Raw genomic sequence first — 20836 nt, forward strand, 5'->3', positions numbered from 1 at the left:
TAAAAACAAAAATAATTAACAGCAAATATTGTATTAATGGGTTGGATTACAGACATTTTTTAGTATAATTTTGTGTTGGCAGGACATTAGCACGCCAGTTGTCTGAGTCAAACCTGACTGTCCGACATCTTGAAAAGTTCAAATGTAGATTGTGTTGTGCAATATCATCTGCAGAGAGAACACCTGAAGCTAAAAAAAGGCGCTGTAGCGGTTTTATTTGAACTAAATAGTTTCAAAGTTGGCTACTAAAGTCGTTGCCGTGATTACAAAACTAATACTGTAGCTATAAAATAAATAAATGTTAAAATAAAATTCATTCTATCCCTGTCAGGTGTTGGTATTGGAATCGACTTTTGGCAATCTATTTTTTATATCGATAATAATGTCCAAGTATCGGTGGTATCGGTAAATTACACATATCTATCTAAAACTCATTTTAGAAATTCTAACTCATTTTCCATGTATTGCCACTAATTACATTTAAATTTTGTTATTTATATCCAATATCGTATCCAAGATGGCAGCCAAAAAAGCATTCCCTATCGAAATGAAGTACAAACCACCCAATAAATACCGTTGGCGGTCAAAAGTTGACATCTCAAAATATTTGCATACAAATCGCATGCGGTATCTTTTTTTTTTTAAATTTCCAATATTGGGAAAAGCCACCATTTTAATCTTGATTATAGGGGGGTTCCCATTGCCGGATTTTGGTAGAGATCTTCCTTAATACGTACTGATACAAATTAAGCTTTAATTGGCTATGAAGAAATTTTTCCCTGGTTAGGTTGATTTTTTTCTTCTTTTACCTGGACTACTACTCATAAACTATAAGAGAGGTTATGTATTGTTTAAAACCACTCATTGCGAAATATAATCAGCTGGTTGGTGTCCGGTAAAACTCATCACAGTACAGTAATAAGTAATAAAACCACAATATTTGATTAAGTTGGCAGCAAACAGCTGTTTTCTGGACTAAATCCTTGCGTTTCAAGTTCGTTAACCCTAGGACTGCCTTTTGCTTGCCGTTTCCCGGCGGTTTGGACATTTTGTTTCAAACGCTTACTAAGCAATGAAAATGATTCAGAAGCGTAATAATTTTGATACCGTTAGAAAGAGGAGATTCTGAACTTTTATTTTCATATATTAACGAACCTCGAAGCGCTAACAGATCCAATATAACTGCTATTATATATTGAACAAGATTTTGCGTGCTTAACTTTTTCGAGTCACGATCTTGTAAAACATGTTATCTTGACAAAAATCTACAAGTCTTAATTTTTGCCTAAACAGGAAGTGGTTGGTTAGTACCATTGGAAAGAGCTTGAGTTTTTCTTTTTGTATATAGAACTTTGTCATACGACGTTAGGATGCCTGAAAAATATATTTTTTTTTATAATCTGTTTTGTCAAATAAATATGTTGATAGTTGACATAGTGATTAGAGTCATACCTATTTGAAGCTTAAGAAAACGTTCTATCTCTATGTTTTAGTGCCTTTCAGTATTGAGATTCAGGTGACACATTATTTGTAACTGGAAAAACATGTTGTTTGCGTTCTGCTCGCCGGAATCAAGGTAAGGTTTTCAGTACGGGAATACATTATTATATGTGTTAATTTTCATCAGAGGTTAGTGTTTTAGTGTAAAAGAAGTGTATTGTCAGGAGGTGTTTTATTTATGCATATTACACTGGGTAAGTATTATTATTTATGTCCAAATTTGTGTTATTGAAATAGTGATTGTTTAGAGGTTATGCCTATAGCCTAGGCCTAAATCCTAGCCTAGCCTACAATCAGAATGTACGTCTCACGCCACAATAATGCTTCTGGAACCTTTATTTGTTAATATTTCTGTACATTTTCTTATTCAGAAATATATTTCCTCTAATACATGTACAATTTATCATAGTAAAGTAAAATAAAAAATTAGATCTAACTTTGAATAACTAATTTTTGTTTTCGGCAACTAAAATTTTGTTTTTCAATTCATATTAAGTCATGATTGTCTGTAAAAAGTTTGGTGTAAAAATGCTAGAACTCTGCTTTTGTAAATGTTGCAAAAAAAGCACCAACAGGGATTCCTGATATTTTATTTTATTCTAAACCTCCTTTCTTTTCTGAACAAAACAAGTATGAATATAACTAGGTTATCAACAGTACTTTAGGCACTGCAAATTGTTAAAAAACCTCTGCAAAATGGCCAAAATTGCCAGGGCACCGAGCACTTGAGCATTAATCAGGTATGAGGTCAGGGCAGTCCTAGGGTTAAGACAGTGTAGTGTGGCGTTAAATATATATTGACACAACTACCTATAGCAATTAAGACTATTCAATATATTATGTGCTATGCAATTCAGGTTAGTTTTCAAAAGCATGTAAGTCAACAAATTTGACTTACTTTTAAATGTGCTAGATGATATTCCAAAAGTACTTTGGCGTTGCTAATAGCCTCGACAGTGCCAACAAAAACAAAAGGGACCTGACCCTCTTCCCGGGGGATGGTGGGTTGGGGCTCGTTGTCTCCTTCTATCTTAACACGCACCTGCAAACACAGAAATCATTTTTGATGGTCAAAAAGGAACACCTCTATCAATTATGCTAGGGAGAACAGGCTTGGCTTGTAAAAAAAGGCTTTGAACTTAAGTATCTACATTTTACTTTTAATAGCAACCAACCATCTAATCAAACAAAGTTTGAAAAATGAAGTTGCTGTTGACTCAGCCTCCAAGACACCAGCAAATCTTCAATATGAATTACGTGGCAGAGGTTTTTTCAAAATGTAAAATCAAATTTTTTTATTGTGTGCATTTTATAAAGTTTACAAAAACGTGTATTTTAAACACCAGTTCTTAAGTAAAGCACATTAGCTATTGTTTTGAAGTCAAAAACGATGCTTTATTCCAAAACTGGTGAATAAAAGGCAGATTTAAGTAACCTAAGTCTGTTCTCCCTACAAACTCAAGCACCCATGTTAAATACCACTCCCCGTATGTTAGGACTAGGGAACAGGTAGGGAGAGTCAACGAGCTTACCATCAATCGTCCTGAATACCTGAGATCTAGACTGGTAGGCAAGTACTTTCCTTGGTTATCAGCAACATGTCCACTTGATACGTGTTGACTCTCCCTACCACTTTACCACAATCTTTTACTCTGAAATAGAAAACGGCCAATTAATGTCAAATTGTTTATTTGGAATTTTGATAATATGGTAGCCTAATGGTAAATAACGTAGAAAACTAAACAGTCCAACGAGTTAAGTAGTTAAGTTTATTTAATTCTTCATTTCAGTTTTCTTTATCAAACTGAAATACCTGATCTGGTTTTTCAGGTGGAAGTAATTCAAACACAATTCACACAGTTAACTTGAAACTCAGCTTCGTGAAGTAGGCCTAACATAACAACCCCTCAAGAGCACTTTTATAATGAATTACCTATATTACTTAAGAACAAGTAATTCAGTATAACAGAATAGTGCAATGAATTTAAGACTCATATAAAAATATCTTTATTTTACTGAAAATAGCTAAGATTCATGAAAAATATTGAGGTTTCAAGATGCAGTATCACCTATCAAAGAACAATTAATTATATTTCATTATTATACTATAATAAGAATCTATATATTAATAGATAAGCATGTTTCTTTAAGACCTTTATCTTTTCATTCATTTTTCACTTTTTCATTTTATTCATTCATTTATATCTCAGCTTGTGTGCATCGCAGGGAAAATGTACGCATACTGTTGAAAGATATTTTCCTGTAGATGTGCAGAATCCTTTTATAAATTAAAATAGGCTCAAAAATAAGCACAAAAGTTATTTTAAAATATACAAAAATTAACATGGGTCTTATGGGTTGTCATGCTGGTGACGAAATTACATTGAAATATCAACAGAAAATCAAAACAAATGTAGATCCACAAATGTTTAATCACATGTTTTATTCACAGCGTGGGATGAAAATAGAGAAGTCTGTACATTACATATTTTTGGTAGAGTTTTCGACCTCTGGACGACCTCTAGTTATAATAATTACAATTACAGTTTTATATATTTTAGTTTCATTAACTACCAACAAATTATCTAATCGAAATTAACTATAAGGCCAACTTATTGAATTATTATGTACCCTTATACCAGCTATATCATTAGTAGTAATTGCAATTACCTTAATTCAAAATTGTATAGGCCTACTTAATCGACAAATTTAATAAACCACTAATTACTATAAAAGCAATTGGTCACCAATGAGGCCTTACTGAACCTATGAATACTCAGATTTCATAAAAAATGAATTAGAGTCTTATAAAAAAGACAGAGGATTTAGAAAAAAATTAGGGTTGACTAATCGAAGTAGACAACCGAATAATTATACCACTTAAGCACAAATCCTAATTACATCAACAGACGTTATCCACTCTTGAACTGTCTACGATATTGCCATGACCGCGAAATATGTCAAAGAAGGTGCAGTGACCAAGACACATGTTGAAAACAGTGCAGTGATGCCTTAAAAATCAATATTTTTAGTTAACTGGTGGCGCAACTAGTGGCGACAACAGTGGCCGATGTGTAGTGGCATGGACTCAAATAGTGCCAATTCCCTGTGGGGTACTACCGAAAAAGTGGTCCGTTAAGTTGCCAGGTGAGTGTATCTGCCTGACAACCGGTGTCGCCACCGTTTTAGTGGCCAGGCAGTCGAGTGGCATTGTAATATACGGTGCCAATTAGCCATGGGCAAACGGTATCACCACTGACTGCACACGTATATGCTAAAAACCTAAACAAACTAACACCCGTAATTTGAGTTGTGTGACGTGTTATTCTTCTACACTTTTATGTTGTTATTATTTATTATTTTGCAAACCAGTATCTATTAACCGTTTACAGGGTGTCCACCAGGCCAACCATAAAAAATTCAGGCGTAAATCATGATAAAAAAAGAAAATTCCAGGTACTTCAGTTCGTACTTTTCATATACTTTTCATACTAAAATTTCCAACGTGTTTTGCACATTCTTAATACTGATCATTTTAATTTTACCAAATTTTCTGTAAGGATTACTACACCACCAACCTCTGTTTTTAGCGAATTTCCCTATAGGGAAGTAGCTATTACCGTAGGTGGCACGGTAAGACCTAGACCCGGGACCGATTTACTTTTTCATTTTGATGTCCCCAGAGGCCAAAAACACCATTTGTTCAAATTTTTATATATGTATATATATATAGACTTGTGTATATATATATATATATACGTCCGTGAACGCGATAACTTGAGTAATTTTTGTCCGATTTTGATTAAATTTGGTTTAAAGGTGTAAAGCAGGATAAACTTGAATGAGTTCGCGAACCAGCACGATCGGACCATGGGAACGGGGCTTTACGGAGGGTTTTATGGGGTAAAAATTGGGTTTTCTCACTTTTGACCCTCAAAACACAAAATTTCCCGATTTCTCTTAAGACCTTTTTAAAGAGCTTAAAAAAACAAATGATTTAGTATGTAAAAGTATTTTTGTTCGATTATTAGTAACGAAGAAAATTTAAAAAATTGTAAATTTAAAATTCCCAAGGTTATTCTTATGGAGAATATTGTCAAATGTTGTAGTTTGCTTGTTTATGGATATATTTTGATCAAACTTGGCAAATTTATTTATAACTAAGCTATCAATATTTTACTCAAAAACGCACTTTATTAGTTTCCTTGTAGCAGCAAACCTAGGTACTCGTTAAACCTAATGTTATTAAAATATATTTAACTGAAAATCAATTCAGACAAATGGAAATTCGCTTAGTCGGCAGGTTTGCTGCGGCGGGGGTATTTTGTACTTCCATATAGTAACTAATGTAATTTTGGAGTTATAGGTTGTTTTTCAAGTGACCTGCAGATATAAATAATTCAGAAACTACAAACATTTCACGTAGCCAATTTAAGTTCTAAACCCTTCTAAACACATGAAATAAATACCACGTTGAAGGTAAATGAAGATATTAAAAAATAGATTAAAATAAAACTTTCTAGAAGTGTGCCTTTTTGAAATTTTTGGTCAAGCCAAACTCGAATTTAAATATTGTGATCATCTAACACTGTCGTAGAGACACCAACATAATTTTCTGCGATAACAGAAAAATCCTGAATATCTTACTCAGTAACAGAAACATCACCACTGTCTTCCGTGGTTGTGACAAAGTTCAGCGGTAACGGAAACATTATGATCCTCTCCCGCGATCACAATAAAGTTATCATCATCTTCCTTGATCGTAGCTTAATTCAAATAATTTCCCCGGGTCATCATCATCAAGCAATATTTTATAGACATCATCATCGTTTCCCACGGTCACGGAAACGTCATCGTTGTCTCCCGTGGTCACGGAAACGCCAACGTCGTCATGCGCGATCGCAGCAAAAATCACTAAAAAATCTCTAGGCCATTTGGAGTTTAGACATCATCATCGTCTCCCGCGGTTACGAAAATGTCATCGTCGTCACCCGCGGTCACAGAAATGTCATCGTCGTTTCCTGCGGTCATGGAAACGTCATCTTCATGCACTCTCGCGGCAAATTGAAATTTCCCAGTAAAATACGAAATTCACACATATTCCATGTTTTTTCCCGGTTCAAAAACCCTTGTCGGTGAGTCGGCTAAAACAATTAAAGCAATATTTACATGCAAAGAATTAATAAAATAATAACGCCTTCGCAAGGGAACAACAACGCGCTCCTGTATTGCTGGTATTGCATGGACTTTCTGCAGGCGTTTTTCGTACATGGATACTGACTCCCCTCATGAATCAAATTGTTTTTTGACCACCGCTGAATCGAATCGCACACCCGATGCATCGTACACCCCAAATTGCATCATTAACCATTATGTGCTCCGAACCAACTACCTAACTAGGTACTAGTATAAATTGAAAGTAATTATAGGCTGTGATGAACCGGATTAGAACCGAATAAAATGCTGTACCAAACCGATGGCAGTAATCAGGCCAGAACTGTACCATACTGACCTTTTCGGTGCACCCCAAACCCCTAGTTAATACATATTTTTATTTACTTACTGTAAGAATTCTCTGTAATATATGTGTAGCTTCCTTCTTATAAAAAGGGGAATTCTTTGAATTTCAGAAAACATTAGTTGTTTGATCACTTTGCCATTTTGGCAGGCTCCAAATACACAATCTCAAAGTTATTAGTCCAATAAATCTCCCATGAAAGATGAAAGATGAATATGAAAACAAAAACTTTAGTTCCAGTTTCAGGTTTTATATCTGTATTTTATGGGAATTTTGGAATAAAAATCAATTTAATGAAATAGATGTTGAGAAAACTAAATTGGAATCCTTGAATCCCCAAAAAAATGTGGATTTCCGTTGTTAAACCCTGTTATGAGGTCTACCTATGTATTTTTATCAGAGTCTTTACTTACCACACCACTTTTGTCCACTATTTCTTGAATAATCCTTCCATTCTTGCCTATTACTTTGCCAACGAGGTTGCGAGGTACTTGCAAAGATTCTTCACTGTATTCAAGCATAGTCCTTGCTTTCTTGACTGCTTCACTTGTCTAAAAATAAATTAAATAATAACATAGATAAAACATACTCCCTTAGTAGATTTCTCATCCTTATGGAACAGCTGAAGACAATTTTATTGTTAGTTCATGTACGGTTTATGTAGAGGTCGTGTTTTGTTTACAATTTGTTTCCCGTTATTACAGCCATTTAAAACCTCGTTTAACCAAATAATACGATCTAATCATAAACAATAACTTGTCCCCTAGTTATATAACCAAACAGTAAAGCACAAATCAAGAAATTAACCCTAAAATAATGGAAACAAAGTTTCATCGACACTAGCGCCTTTTTGTCACGTACATGAACTACACACGAAAAACGTGCTTCAAAATTTACAATGGGATGAGAAGTCTACTTGTGTTGGTTAGTCTATGATAATAACAATCAACAATAATTAATTAATTAATTGTATTTGTTGGCAAATCATTAATTAGCATACGCCCTGATATGGTCAAAAAGTCGTTTGTTTGTCTAAAATACTTGGTTCCCAGTTAATTCACAACTTGTATCTAAAATCTTTCCTTGTATACAAACTGATTATTTACTGTGTATAGTATGATATGAATAAAAACCAAATTTGTAAACCAGCTGGTAAAACCAGTTTTGAGTGAATTTCCTATATGGGAGAATATGTTATTGCTATAGGTCTCATGGTAACGCTTAGACCTGGACGGATTTACTTTAGTGTTTTGATACCCTCAGAGGCCAAAAACATGTGTCTATTAACACAATAACTCGTGTAAAAAAAAAATCAACATCAAATTTTGTACAATTGTTTACATCTATTTTTGTATTTAACCTAGTTTGCGAACCAGCAGAATTGGACTGTGAAAACGGGGTTTTATGTAGTAAAAATGGATTTTCCCCATTTTTGAACAAAAAATAAAATAAAATATCCAATTTCATTCTAAATTATTAGAAAACAAATAATTTAGTAGGCCTATATGAAAGAAAATTGTTGGACGCCTAATGGTTGTTACGGGGAAAATAACCATTACCAAAATCTTGAACAATTCCCCTGTTTCCTAACGAGAATAAATAAACAGTTGTTTAGGAATATATTTGGGTACAATTTGTTTATTAATTCATACAACTACTATCGTTTTAATAAAAAATACTTTACCACCATCTTTTTAGCAACAAACCTAATTACTCATTAATTTCATTATAATTAAGCCTAATGTTATTTAAATAGAAAATAAATCTGGCAATTAACAGGTAAATGGAAATTTGCTTCATTTGCAGGTTTGCAGTGGTAGGCGTCGTATTTATGTCTTAACTAACATATTAAGTGTACCTCTATTTAAACAAAAAAATCCAGTACTTTATAAACAAGTATTCACCTCTCCATAGATTTTAAACGTGCAGGAGTTCTCCTCAAGTTCGATGTTGGTGATGCCATCGACCTTACGAGCTTGTTGAATGTTGGCACCATGAGCTCCGATGGCCAAACCCATCAGGTCGTCCCTCACATGGAACTCATCTGAGTAGCTGAAACATCAAGCCAATGGTAGTGTTAAAATCTTTAGTGGAGAATAGACTGACTTACTGTAGATAATGACTAGAGAATATTACTAATAAATTATGGAAGTCAACTATTAATAGAATTGTAATTGCATAATTACCCTAGTAATAATAAATTATGGGAGTCGTAAACAAATAAAATATTTCTTTATTCATAATCATAATATGTGCAATGGATCGTGTCAGATCTTTATTCTAAGTAATAAAAATAAGAACATTAAAATTAGCCTAGTTACCTTTACAGTGTACCTAATTCTTACCAACGCCATTTCATTAAAAAAAAACATCTGACAAACCTTTAATATCTAACCAATTAGGCCTACCAAAAAGCGGCAAAGTTATTGCACAACATAAATCTAAACAGACTTTTTATGTCAAAGCCAGCGGAAGGCCCGAGAGACCTGGTCAGGTCAGAGATTTGTTTGGGCCAAAAAAAGAATAATAATTTATTTTCAAAGAAACATTCTTATATTATATCTATTATTGCAGAGGAATAAAAATGTTCAAATGAGAATTAAATATTAAGTTTGCTCACGACCTTTAAGAATAAAGACAAAACAGAGCAATTGCCGCACTGCCAAAGCCAGTCATCTACTGACAAAAGCCGTGACACAACAGTCCAAAAAAAAAACAAACGTCAAAAGAAAGACTATTATCTAGAGGTACTAGTTCAATTATTTAGTGTTTATTCCATACCTAATTAAAAATATATTTTAGTAGGTATTTTACATAATAAATTACAAACAAAAGAAATATCTGATATAGTGTACAGATATGTATCTTGTTCTTTTATTTTCCTATTGTCCTTTTTGTCATTCCAATACTTCTGATCATCTGGTTCGGCATCAGCAAGTAAGTCAACAAAGAGGATGGGACTAAATGTTTTATAATTTTTTGAAAGTTTTATCAGTAAAATGACTTTTTTCTAGATGGGGTTTCAAAGATATTTCTAAGATCCAATAAAATATTTACAAGACACAAACTACGATGGATTAATTTCTTTGAAAATAATCTGTAACAGTTTTGTTTTTGAATTAAAAAATATATCTTTTTGTCTCTGCTTCCTTGTTTTGTTACTTGCATTTTGTCAGCAATTGGACCAACAGGGTGGTGTTGAGACAGGGGGGAGGTATATGACCTTGAGTTTCCTGGGCCTGGCTCGTGAGAGTGACTCATGGATTGAGTTTAAATGGATTTTTAATTTTTTACAATTATTATTCATTAGCTATCAAAATGAGTTGTTTTTAGATTTTAATCTCTTGCAGTAGGTATAAACGACATGATATGCAAGACTGTATTTTGTTTCAAAAATAAAACAATTAAGACGCCTAATTTAAAATTAGGGAATACTACAATTTTGGTTGGAAACTGGACCCATAGTGACTAAAAACTAGTAAAACCAAAAACCGACCCATCCCTAATGATAAATAACCGTAGTAACTCGTTGAATGGGTGAAGGAGAAACAAAAAAATGAAAACAAGAATAATGAGAAAAAAAACACAGATTTATGATGGGCTAACTGTGGTTTTCCTCATCCATGGTCTCCCCTCCTCCAATGGCCCTCCAATAATCAAAAAGGTTACTGTATTTAAATTATTTCGGCTAATCTGAACAGTGTTTGGTCCCATTTTGTTTGAAATTAGAGTAATTATTTGATCAGACAAAACGTATAAGGTATTATATTTTAGCAATAATACAACACTCACCCTCCAATGTTTTGCAGTTTTGTTGACTCTAGTTGCCGTGCAGCCTCTTCAGTCCTTTTGAGCAGCAGCACTTTTTGGTTCAGATTACGGAAGTGCATCTCCTGGATCATGCTTGCTCGCTTCTTTGAGTGTTCTGACCGTGAGATCACACTGAGAACTCCCTTATCTGCCACGTAGCGGCAGATACATGCATTGATTGCCTTCATGAACTCCTTATGAGCATTATCCATCTTGGCGCTGAAAAAGCAACAAAGTTGATAGTGATAAAAAGAAAGAGGTAGAGAGGGAGAATTAGGGAGTTGGAGGAAGAGAGGAGTGAGAAGGCAGAGGGTGGGAAAATAGGAGGTATGGAAGGATAGAAGATAGAGAGGCCCAAACACTCAGATCCGGGAATAATAACACAGAAGATTATTTTTTTATATATACAAAAATTGTAATCAATAACATAATGAGTGCCTAGTAAAAATGATTGGGTATTATTTCATCAGTAAAATATGTAATAATCATATAACCTATATTTCAGAAGAGTAAAAAATAAAAAATCATCCCACTGATTCAGTGCCAGACACATTCAATTCCTTTCTTTGATTAAAATAACATCATAGCTTTTATTTGTAGAGGGGTGTTTCCAGTATTAATGGGACGATTCCAGAATTGGTCGATTCCGATACTGATACCTTTGATTTTGATTCTCAATACTGATACCTGTTATATATTCATTTAATAACACATGCGATCCCTTTAAATATAGAAGCATGTTATTTATTTTTATTTTATCTTAATACTTAAGCAAACATAACTTAAGTAACTGAATTACTATTAAGAATACTTAGATTAGGTTAGCCAATAAGGAAAATAAGATACTAATTCAAGATAATCCACTTTTCAGAATCGGGTTTCAAGTACAATGAAGCGAAGGATTAAGTATCAGTGATTCTTTGATACCACCGGTATTGAAGGTATCAAGAATCGGAATCGGCCCATCCCTAGTTTCCAGATATTGATCTGATAAAATACTGAACTGTTTTAACTGTTGTTTGATTTAATTCAACAGCCAAATAATGTAATACTGTTGCAACTATATTTAGGTAGAGTTGGTGTTTGAACATATTAACATTTGTTGGGCTTCCCAATTATAATTGCAATTTTTTTTCTCAAGGTAATATATAGTATTACGTCTTTACTACTTTCAGTATTGAAATAAAATGAGTAGATTTATTTTTTATCTAAATGTAAGAACAGCAGGAGTTATTTACTGAGGAAACACCCTTTTAATGATGAAGATCACATCTATGAATAAGCCACAAAATTTCAAAACTGTGGAAATTGTAAGAATCACACTCACTATTCTCTAAGATCCTCAGGCACCTCAATCTCAAACTTGTGGAAGGTGTTGGCATCTATCGGAGGATTGCTGTTCTTATGCCTCAATCTCTCAGGAGGGACTATTTCAGTGTAAGTACTCTCCCATCCTAGGTACTCCACGACGTGGAAGTCACCTTTGATCATCTGTAGGAACAGGAAACTTACAAAACTCACAGATACAGCTACAGCTACACAGGATGATACTAGTTTATAAATTAAATTTGGACAATAAATGAGCAAGAACTCCACACATAATTTATGGTTGCTTATACTAAAAGAGAATAAACAAAATAAAAGGAATAGCTATGGGCGGGAGCTTATTTTGTATGCATTTCAGCTGCTAGGCATGTATGGCGCAACTCGCTGCTGTCAAGCTGGGTGGTAGTGTTTGTCTTTAGTGACAGTTTTTGTTGGCGCTATTTTTCTAGCATTTCCTTTTTGGTAATGATAAGTAAAAGTGAACAACTTGCATCTGTTAAGTTTTGTTTTTTACTTGGTTAAAGTGCTACTGAAACTGTTTTTATGTTGAAAACAGAAGGGAAAAACATAGGTGTATGAGTGGTTTACTAATTACTTGTTTCGTTGTACTTGTATTGCTGACGCTTGGGTCGCGGTAATCTGTTGGTAGTGCTGTGAGGCTCTGAGGACCTTGTAACTATTTAGTATTAAAAATGTATTATAAAACAACGAAACTAGAAACAAATTTCATCAACAAAAATTACATTCTACAACCTAAAAAGAAAGCAATAATAAAAAACAACCAAACTGCCTTAGATCTCTAGAGATAAAAGATCTCTATTAATCGTCTCAATGCCATTTGCACAACCTGTTTATGCATGAAAATAATATTAAAGATGTTTGTGATAAAAATAAATGCAAATGATAAACTCTACAATTTTGTTTTTTAAACCCAATCATGGATCAAAAAGTAAATATTTAAAATTACCAACCTAGCTTCTCAACTACTGGCTATAAACGTAAAAGTAAAAAAATAAGTAAAAGTAAACGTAAAATACATAGGTCAAAGAAGTTATAAGAACAAGACTTACTCAATATACAGCAACTACTCTACTTTTGACATTTTTCAGTTCAATATAAAAGCTATAAGTACCGTCTCTCGTGGTTATTGTAAAAAGGTGAATGTTTAGTAGGTTATATATATTTTGTCAGCAAATTTCCCTATAAAGATGTAACTTATTACCCTTGGAAGTCTTCATTTAAAAAGTGTAAATGTGTATAACCTACTCTGAGGACTTCACTTTGTGGAATTAAAAATGTTTTCTTGTACAATTTGTCTTAGTATTTTTTACTTCTTATTACTATTTAAGGTTTCAGTAAGTGAAATAATTTAACAGTGAGGTGCTTATTATTCTCTTGGTATATTATGTATCTTGGTTTATGCATTTTGTTGTTCAAGATTATAGGACAAATAGCTTTAATAATGAATCACTAATGCTACTGTACAGCAATAGCCACCATGCTCTACTTGTGTAAGTATAGTAATGAACTGATTTGACCCTTGCCTTGACGATAGCCCGCCACCAACCGCAAGACTCCTGCTCGTTGGCCCGGGAGTGAACCTCCACCTCCTGGTTCTCCGTGAACACCTTGTCAACAGGCTCCCCGGGCGGTAGCCGCACCATCTCAAAGTCAAACTTGCATTCCGGTTGCCACCTAAACAAACAAAATAACTTGTTTACTCGGCGAAAAGTAAATTAAATTAAGTGATAAACAGAAATTGTAGAACTTGTCGCTATCATCACACTAAAGTTTCTGAATTCAACATAGCATTTCATCATTTAGCTTCGGCATCATAAAAAATACTAATAACTGGATTACGTCTAGAAAGCTCTGTCATCTCACACGTACACTAAAAATCCCTGTAGCCTACATTTAAAGATGAGTAGAATTGCCTAAGTTGATAGCCCAAACACCCCTAACACTGTCAGGTTAGTTCGCTAAATAACTAGTTCGCTGTTGGTCGCAGAGCAAAAAAAAATAGACTAAAATATATAACGGAGCATGCTTGCAGGGATTCCAGTGTCCCACCAAAACAAAATTTAAGGACTAATCCAGGTTTTTCATGTTCAACAATTTCCAGGATAAAACTTTTGTTACAGCAAAACAACTTTTGACCGCAGCAAAATATGTGATTATTTCTCACGATCGTGGCAACATCCGTAATTGTTTCCTGCAATCCCGCCAAGTTGCAATGACTTCCCGCGATTGCAGCAACAACCGTGATGGTTTCAAATTTTAGCAACGCAAAACAAGAAGAATCTTTGATTGCAAAATATGAAGAAGAATCTGTTTTTTCAGGTGGATTTTTTTGGCTTTCATTCAATAATTAAAATTTTCCAGTCCTTAACAAAATTCACGGATAAAGTTGACGTACTATTCCCAGTTTCCAAATCAGCTAGACACCTTGGTTTGATCCTTGGTGGTATACTTACTTTAGAATGCAAGTTATTGATCTTAAATTAAGACTACTTACTCATTTTCAAATGCCACTGAAACTTCTTTTTCAAAGACATCAGTAACAAAGGCCTGAAACAAACACATTTTTTTATTCAAAATTTGACAGTAATTAGGCAATAGAATGAGCATTCTATTTTATACAAAACGTATATAGAACCTAAAACTACAGGCCATAGTAAAAGTGAACTGAAATAATAATAATATTAGATAAGAGGAAGACATATTTAACAACACAAGAATCGTTGAACAAATTTTGCTTTATGAGATAGGTAGACTTTTTTTTACCGAAATGTAGACAATTAAGTCTTGACATTTTATAGCCTTCTAATTAAGAAAGAGAGGTGCTTGCCTCCAAAGTTCATCATAATTATTTATTATTATATTATTACATACAGAGCTTCTAATAAATTTAATAAATTTGAAGATTTGATTTTAATGGAGACCCAGTTTTTACCCACTAATTAGTTAAAGAAGTTGTGTGAATTATTAGACCATCTGGAAGTTGGCAATGATGTTTTGCATATCTACATTACAAGTACGAATAATTTTTTTTTTTTTTTCATAAATAGTTCAAAATGAATAAATGAATTTATTTCCATTGAGTAAAAACCTATTACAGACATTGACAGTGTTTGAAAAATTAAGACTGGCTGCTTTTCAAGAAGTGTAGCCAGTTACAACAAATAAATAAACTATACATTATAACAGATTTTGAGTCTAGCATCATGCATTAAAAACTCTCATGCTGCCAATTTGGGTATCAGCCAAATACATATACCGATATTCAGATAATAAATAAATAACAATATAAGTGTAGCAAATTGTAACGTGCACAATTAAATGCAAGGTTAGGTAATACTTTACCAAATTCAATAGCATTCATGACATCACAATTAGACACTGCAATATATCGATCAAAGATTTTAATCTTCTTATGCATTCTTTAAAATGCAGGCCTACTTATTTTATTAGCGAATTTCCTTATAGGGGAGTAGCTATTACCGTAGGTCTTATGGTAAGACCTAGGCCCGGGACCGATTTACTTTTTCATTTTGATGTCCCCAGAGGCCAAAAACACCATTCGTTCAAATTTTTATATATGTATAGGCTATATTTGTGAGTGTCCAATTCAAATAATTTGTAAATTCAAAGTAATTTTTGTCAGATTTTGATAACATATGGTTTGAAGGTTTAAGGCGGGATAAACTTGAATGAGTTCGGGAACCAGCATGATTGGACCATGGGATTGGGGTTTTACTGGGGGTTTTATGGGGTAAAAATGGGGTTTTCTCTTTTTTTACACCTAAAACACAAAATTTATAAATTTTTCTCCAGACCTTTTAAGAGCTTGAAAAAACAAATAATTTAGTATATCAAAGTGTTTTTGTACGGTGATTGGTTACAGAGAAAATTCAAAAAATTGTTGATTTAAAATTCCCGTGATTCTTAAGGAGAATATTACAATATGTTCTAGTTGGCATGTTTATATGGATATATTTTGATCAAACTTGGCGGATTTATTTATTTCATACTAAGCTATTGATATTTTAATAAAAAACACTTTATTAGTTTCCCTGTAGCAGCTAACCTAGGTACTCGTTAAACAAATGTCAATTTAATAGATTAATTGAAAATCAATCCAGGCAAATGGAAATTCGCTTAGTCAGCAGGTTTGCTGCAGCGGGGGTATTTTTCTTATCATTTGCCTACTTTTGAATCATAACTTAAAATCATAGACCTATAGAAAAAGGAATAGAGAATAATAGTTTTATTGGTGTGTAATAAGCCGACTGCTATTACACATTAGTTTGTTTAAAGCACTTTGCAAACTTGTCGCGGTGTAACTGAACCAGAGATGACTAATATGGAACCTCTATAAGAGGGTGCAATTTTCTATTACAATCTCTGCACTAAAAACCTCTTTTGAGTTCAGTGAGCATGAAAATACTTTAAAAAATCAACTAAGATCCATAGAAAACATAAGAAAACCGAAAAAAACAAATAATTGAATAAAATTGTTAAAATATTTTTCATGACAAAGGCAAAATGTAATGCTACGAAATGCTGACGCTAAATCAAAACACGGCAGCTGGTTATCAGGGTCTCTACTACATTCTAGATAAAAAATTCATGAACTTATTATTTATTAAATTCACTTGTAATTTATATATAAATATTGGGGAAATTATGACCAATAATGCTCATTTTTGAACAATCAAGATTGCTAACAATTTTTCTTTTATCAAGAATTTTTGAAAATTGATACAGTACCCAGGAAAACATGTACGTAATCTTGCGGTCTTTTGAAATTAGCGTCCGTTGCGGCAAATCACTAATGATTTAATTTTTGCTCGAATAACAAACTCATATTTTTCATCAAGATTAAATGATGTGGCAAGTTTATCTGTAAGTCTCATTCGTCACTCTCATTTTAAGGACCTTTACAATCTTCATCCTCATCATATTAATCAGCTTCGTGTAGGCTATAGACTGTATGAAACAAACATGGGCTACTTAATAGTTTATTGTTTTTCTATAACCTCCTTTGACATTGACTTAAACATAAGATCCAGGCTTCAAGTTTGTCTCGGTTGGTGTTCTATTGTGTTATTTTGCCACAATGTCTGAAGGTGCTCGAGTTTTTTAGGGGCAAGCATAAAGGATGTCTCCGCATAAAGGCTAAATACCAATCCTCCCCTTGGTTCCGTAATTAAGAACATTAGGAATAGAATGTTCTGCAACGTACAGTGCAAAAAGACCCAAAATTGCCTGCCTGTCACAAGGGTAACCAAATTTGGCTCGTGCCAACAAGCACTCTACTCTACAAGTTCATTTTCTCCTGTAATTGACAAAGTTGTTGGGCATCCAGCTGCTTGATCCTCTGAACTCACTTTTCCACTAATATGCATCAGCTGTATTAAGTTACTGATTTCATAATCCCATATTTTGCTGCAGCTTAACACTGGTTCAGTTTCCTCTCTTTAACCAAATTACCTAACAGCTTTTTGCAGGTCCTGTAAGGAGTAAGTAACAGAATGTTTTTTTTTGTATGTTCTTGACAAGTTTTTAATGTTTTTCAATTATTTTCTTGTAGCAGGAAAGCACAAATAATTAATTTTCCATTCATATTAAATGTTGTCATAATTACCTCATTTTTGAAAATAAATGGGTTAAATATGAACATATACTTTTAGGCTAAATTACAATTTTTAATGGATATGGAAAATGATAATCAAAAGTAGAAAACAAACTTCATGGGATTAGTAGCCTAGGCCTATAAAAATTCCTTCAAACAAAAAAAAATTAAGGTTTGGGTCACTTTGAATCAAAGCGTGTGAAACCCGATAATAGAAAATTTTTGACATATTTTAAAATTAGGCTATTAAAATATTTACCTGATATTTTCTTCTAACAACTAGGCTATTTTTTTACAGGTTAAGTTTACCAATACAAAATACACATATATAAAACCATGTAAAATACAATTTTTTATAATTTTCCTGCCATTATATTGTTTTTTAATGGCCCTAATTACCCTAACTGACCCTAACTACAGGTACGCAACGATTAATTACTTATTTTATAAATCAATAAACTTAATATGTTAATGCTATATTGTCATCACGAAATGGTTCCGTGATAGGCCTAAGGTTTTTGGGCCTATTCAGCTGATCACGGAACCAAGTCTCCAATAGGCTAAACAATATTTTTTGGTAGGGGCTTAAGGTAAGTTATCAATGTTTAGGGACCGATATTAGGCCCTACTATCGATGTGAATATTTATATCAAAGGATCAAAGGTCAAACACTACCAAAAGATACCAATTCAAAAGATGATTGATAGGTTACTTGGTTGAAAGGATAATTTTATAACCAAGGTAAACTTAGGGAAGGCCAAGCCTATTTTAACTCACTGTGTTACATAAGTTTAGGGCCTAGGCCTAAGTGAAATTGAATTAGGTTTAGGGTGACCCGGGGCAATTCTGGCAGCCAGACGTGAACCTTAACTTTAACTGCTTGTACCGCGGTGAACATATTTTTCATTTTATTTTGACAATTACCATAGTAGTTCTATGTTATTCCTCTAGTGTTTTCATATATTTAGACAACAATCTCAAACTCCACTTAAGGGGGTTTGAGGTTTTTTTTTTTGGAGTGTCAGATGCCAGAATTGCCCCAACCTTGGGGCAATTATAGCAATACCTTATATTTTCCTTATTGTTTAAATTGCTCTGACATTGGGGCAATCATGGCATAGGCCTAATTTAGCTGTTTAAGATGGTGTTTTAATTTTTGTTCTATCTCTATTTATAAGGAAGTTGTGAATAAACCGGTAAGACAGTACAAGCGTACAAGGGCCTTAACCTCAAAACTTCTAGCAACAATAAACAATAAAAATAATCAGGCTGCCATAGAGTAATCTAAGCAAAAGGTGTTTACAAAGCCATCCAAATGAACTGAAATGAAACATATTACACATAACACAAGTTGTTATACAATTTATTCTTTAATTTATACATTATTTGTATAAAGATATATAGCTGCCATAATTGCCCCGGGTTCTTTGCCACAATTGCCCCATAGCATATGAAAATGGGGCAATTATAGCACCCATTTAAATTTAAATATCTTAAAGGGATAACTGCTATTACTATTTTTGTTCATGAAGTTTTAAGTCTGAACAATTATCTTTGAGTATAAAAAAAAATAAAATATAAAATTCATAGGGGAAAAAAATTAGCCGTGTGCGATGTTTCGATATCCTCGGGCTGTGGAAGAAAGTACTTTTTTAATCGCTAATAAAAATTACTGCAAACATTTTATTTTTACAAAAATGCTTTCCTATATATAGGAGGTATATGCTGAAATAACAAATATTGCTTCACTGATCTGTAAAGCTGAAATTTAAAAAAAATATAGGCCATTGCTATAATTGCCCCGTGCCAGAATTGCCCCGGGTCACCCTAATGAATGTGCTATTAAACAAGGAATGCATAGTTCTGTTTGCTTCCCTAAATACCTATTAGTACGTAAAATTCAGGGTAAATTGTAAAAGGTTGTTGTAAGTTAGGTACATGATAGGGATTGAATCCCACTGGCGTACGGTAAAGATTCTTAACTGGGCTACGCCACTATTCATCAAAAGAAAATATTTTGAAATAGTAGGTAATTTGTAGCCTAGTATTTTTTTCTCAGGATTTTAATTTTTCAAAAACAGTCTGCAGGCGACATAAACTAACAACTCGATACATTAAAACCTAAACTTTACCTTCCTAATCTAACCTAACGTCAAAACACTTAATGCAGTCACCAATTCGCATAAAGCACGACCTACCACCTTGACATGCCTAAATAAGAACTACGTGTAATTAGTCCACCAGTCCATCTATATCTCCATAATGTGACGAAATTCCTATTAGCCTATAGAAAACATTATTGACTACAGAATCACTTGAAATGTTTCTATGTACAACGATGTTAATCATGTTTAAATCAACAAAGTTATTCTTCTCATAAACCATGTTACTCTCTTCACTTAACCTGAAAATGTGACAGCGTAGCAGACTAGCACTACGCAGCACGTATGAGTAGGCCTATTTTTGTTTTGTGTTTTAGTTGTAAAATGACGTCACTAGGCATATTGCCGATGACAGAATCAGAGTTAGTTAATAAAGTTCTAAAGTAGTTACGTCCGCTGTAACTTAGGCTTAACCCACGATTCATCGCACTTGTAAATTATAGCCTATCCATCCTACCTTGTTTTTGTTTATTTTATATTTTCACGGCGATATTTTGAGAAATATTCGTCAGCCGTAAAAATAATGGTAGCCTACGGTATTCAGTAGACCCCCTCTTAACCGACCTCGTATTAACCGATAATCCGCCTTCGGTCGTAAATACAGTTTGTTTTAACCGACCTTGCTTAGAGAGCACTTCGGTTTAACCGCCGCATTCTAGGAATCTCTGCATTTCCGCTCCCACGCTGGGCGCGATGGGAACTGAACCATACACTTATCTCCACAGGATGTGACTAAGAATACATTATTTTGTATATTGATAACAAAAAATATAGAATTTTGTCGATTTGTCATCATCATTTGTACTTAGCAAATCCTGATCTGATTTGTTATATGTGCAGCAAATTTATAAAATGATTATCTTATCGCTAGAGTAAACAAACAAC

At 33.5% G+C, this 20836-nt stretch overlaps 1 protein-coding gene across 4 annotated transcripts in view; it reads right to left on the reverse strand.

Annotated features, from left to right (window-relative positions):
- LOC128989925 (fragile X messenger ribonucleoprotein 1 homolog) overlaps positions 1 to 20836 on the reverse strand; it is a 36193-nt gene that overhangs the window by 13269 nt on the left and 2088 nt on the right. For 2 of the 4 annotated variants that reach the window (XM_054412072.1, XM_054412069.1), the window contains exons 2-8: positions 14670 to 14722; positions 13693 to 13849; positions 12156 to 12319; positions 10811 to 11047; positions 8923 to 9070; positions 7432 to 7569; positions 2399 to 2542 (exon numbers count right to left, since the gene is read on the reverse strand). In XM_054412072.1, coding sequence (XP_054268047.1) covers positions 2399 to 2542; positions 7432 to 7569; positions 8923 to 9070; positions 10811 to 11047; positions 12156 to 12319; positions 13693 to 13849; positions 14670 to 14722 — 1041 coding nt within the window. The remainder of the gene's footprint in view (positions 1 to 2398; positions 2543 to 7431; positions 7570 to 8922; positions 9071 to 10810; positions 11048 to 12155; positions 12320 to 13692; positions 13850 to 14669; positions 14723 to 20836) is intronic. The other 2 variants (XM_054412070.1, XM_054412071.1) reach the window with 2 other exon arrangements.

The sequence above is a fragment of the Macrosteles quadrilineatus genome, unplaced genomic scaffold (assembly GCF_028750875.1).
Source record: "Macrosteles quadrilineatus isolate MER2022 unplaced genomic scaffold, UCM_ALF_1.0 Scaffold_3__2_contigs__length_128488019, whole genome shotgun sequence".
NCBI lineage: Eukaryota > Metazoa > Arthropoda > Insecta > Hemiptera > Cicadellidae > Macrosteles > Macrosteles quadrilineatus.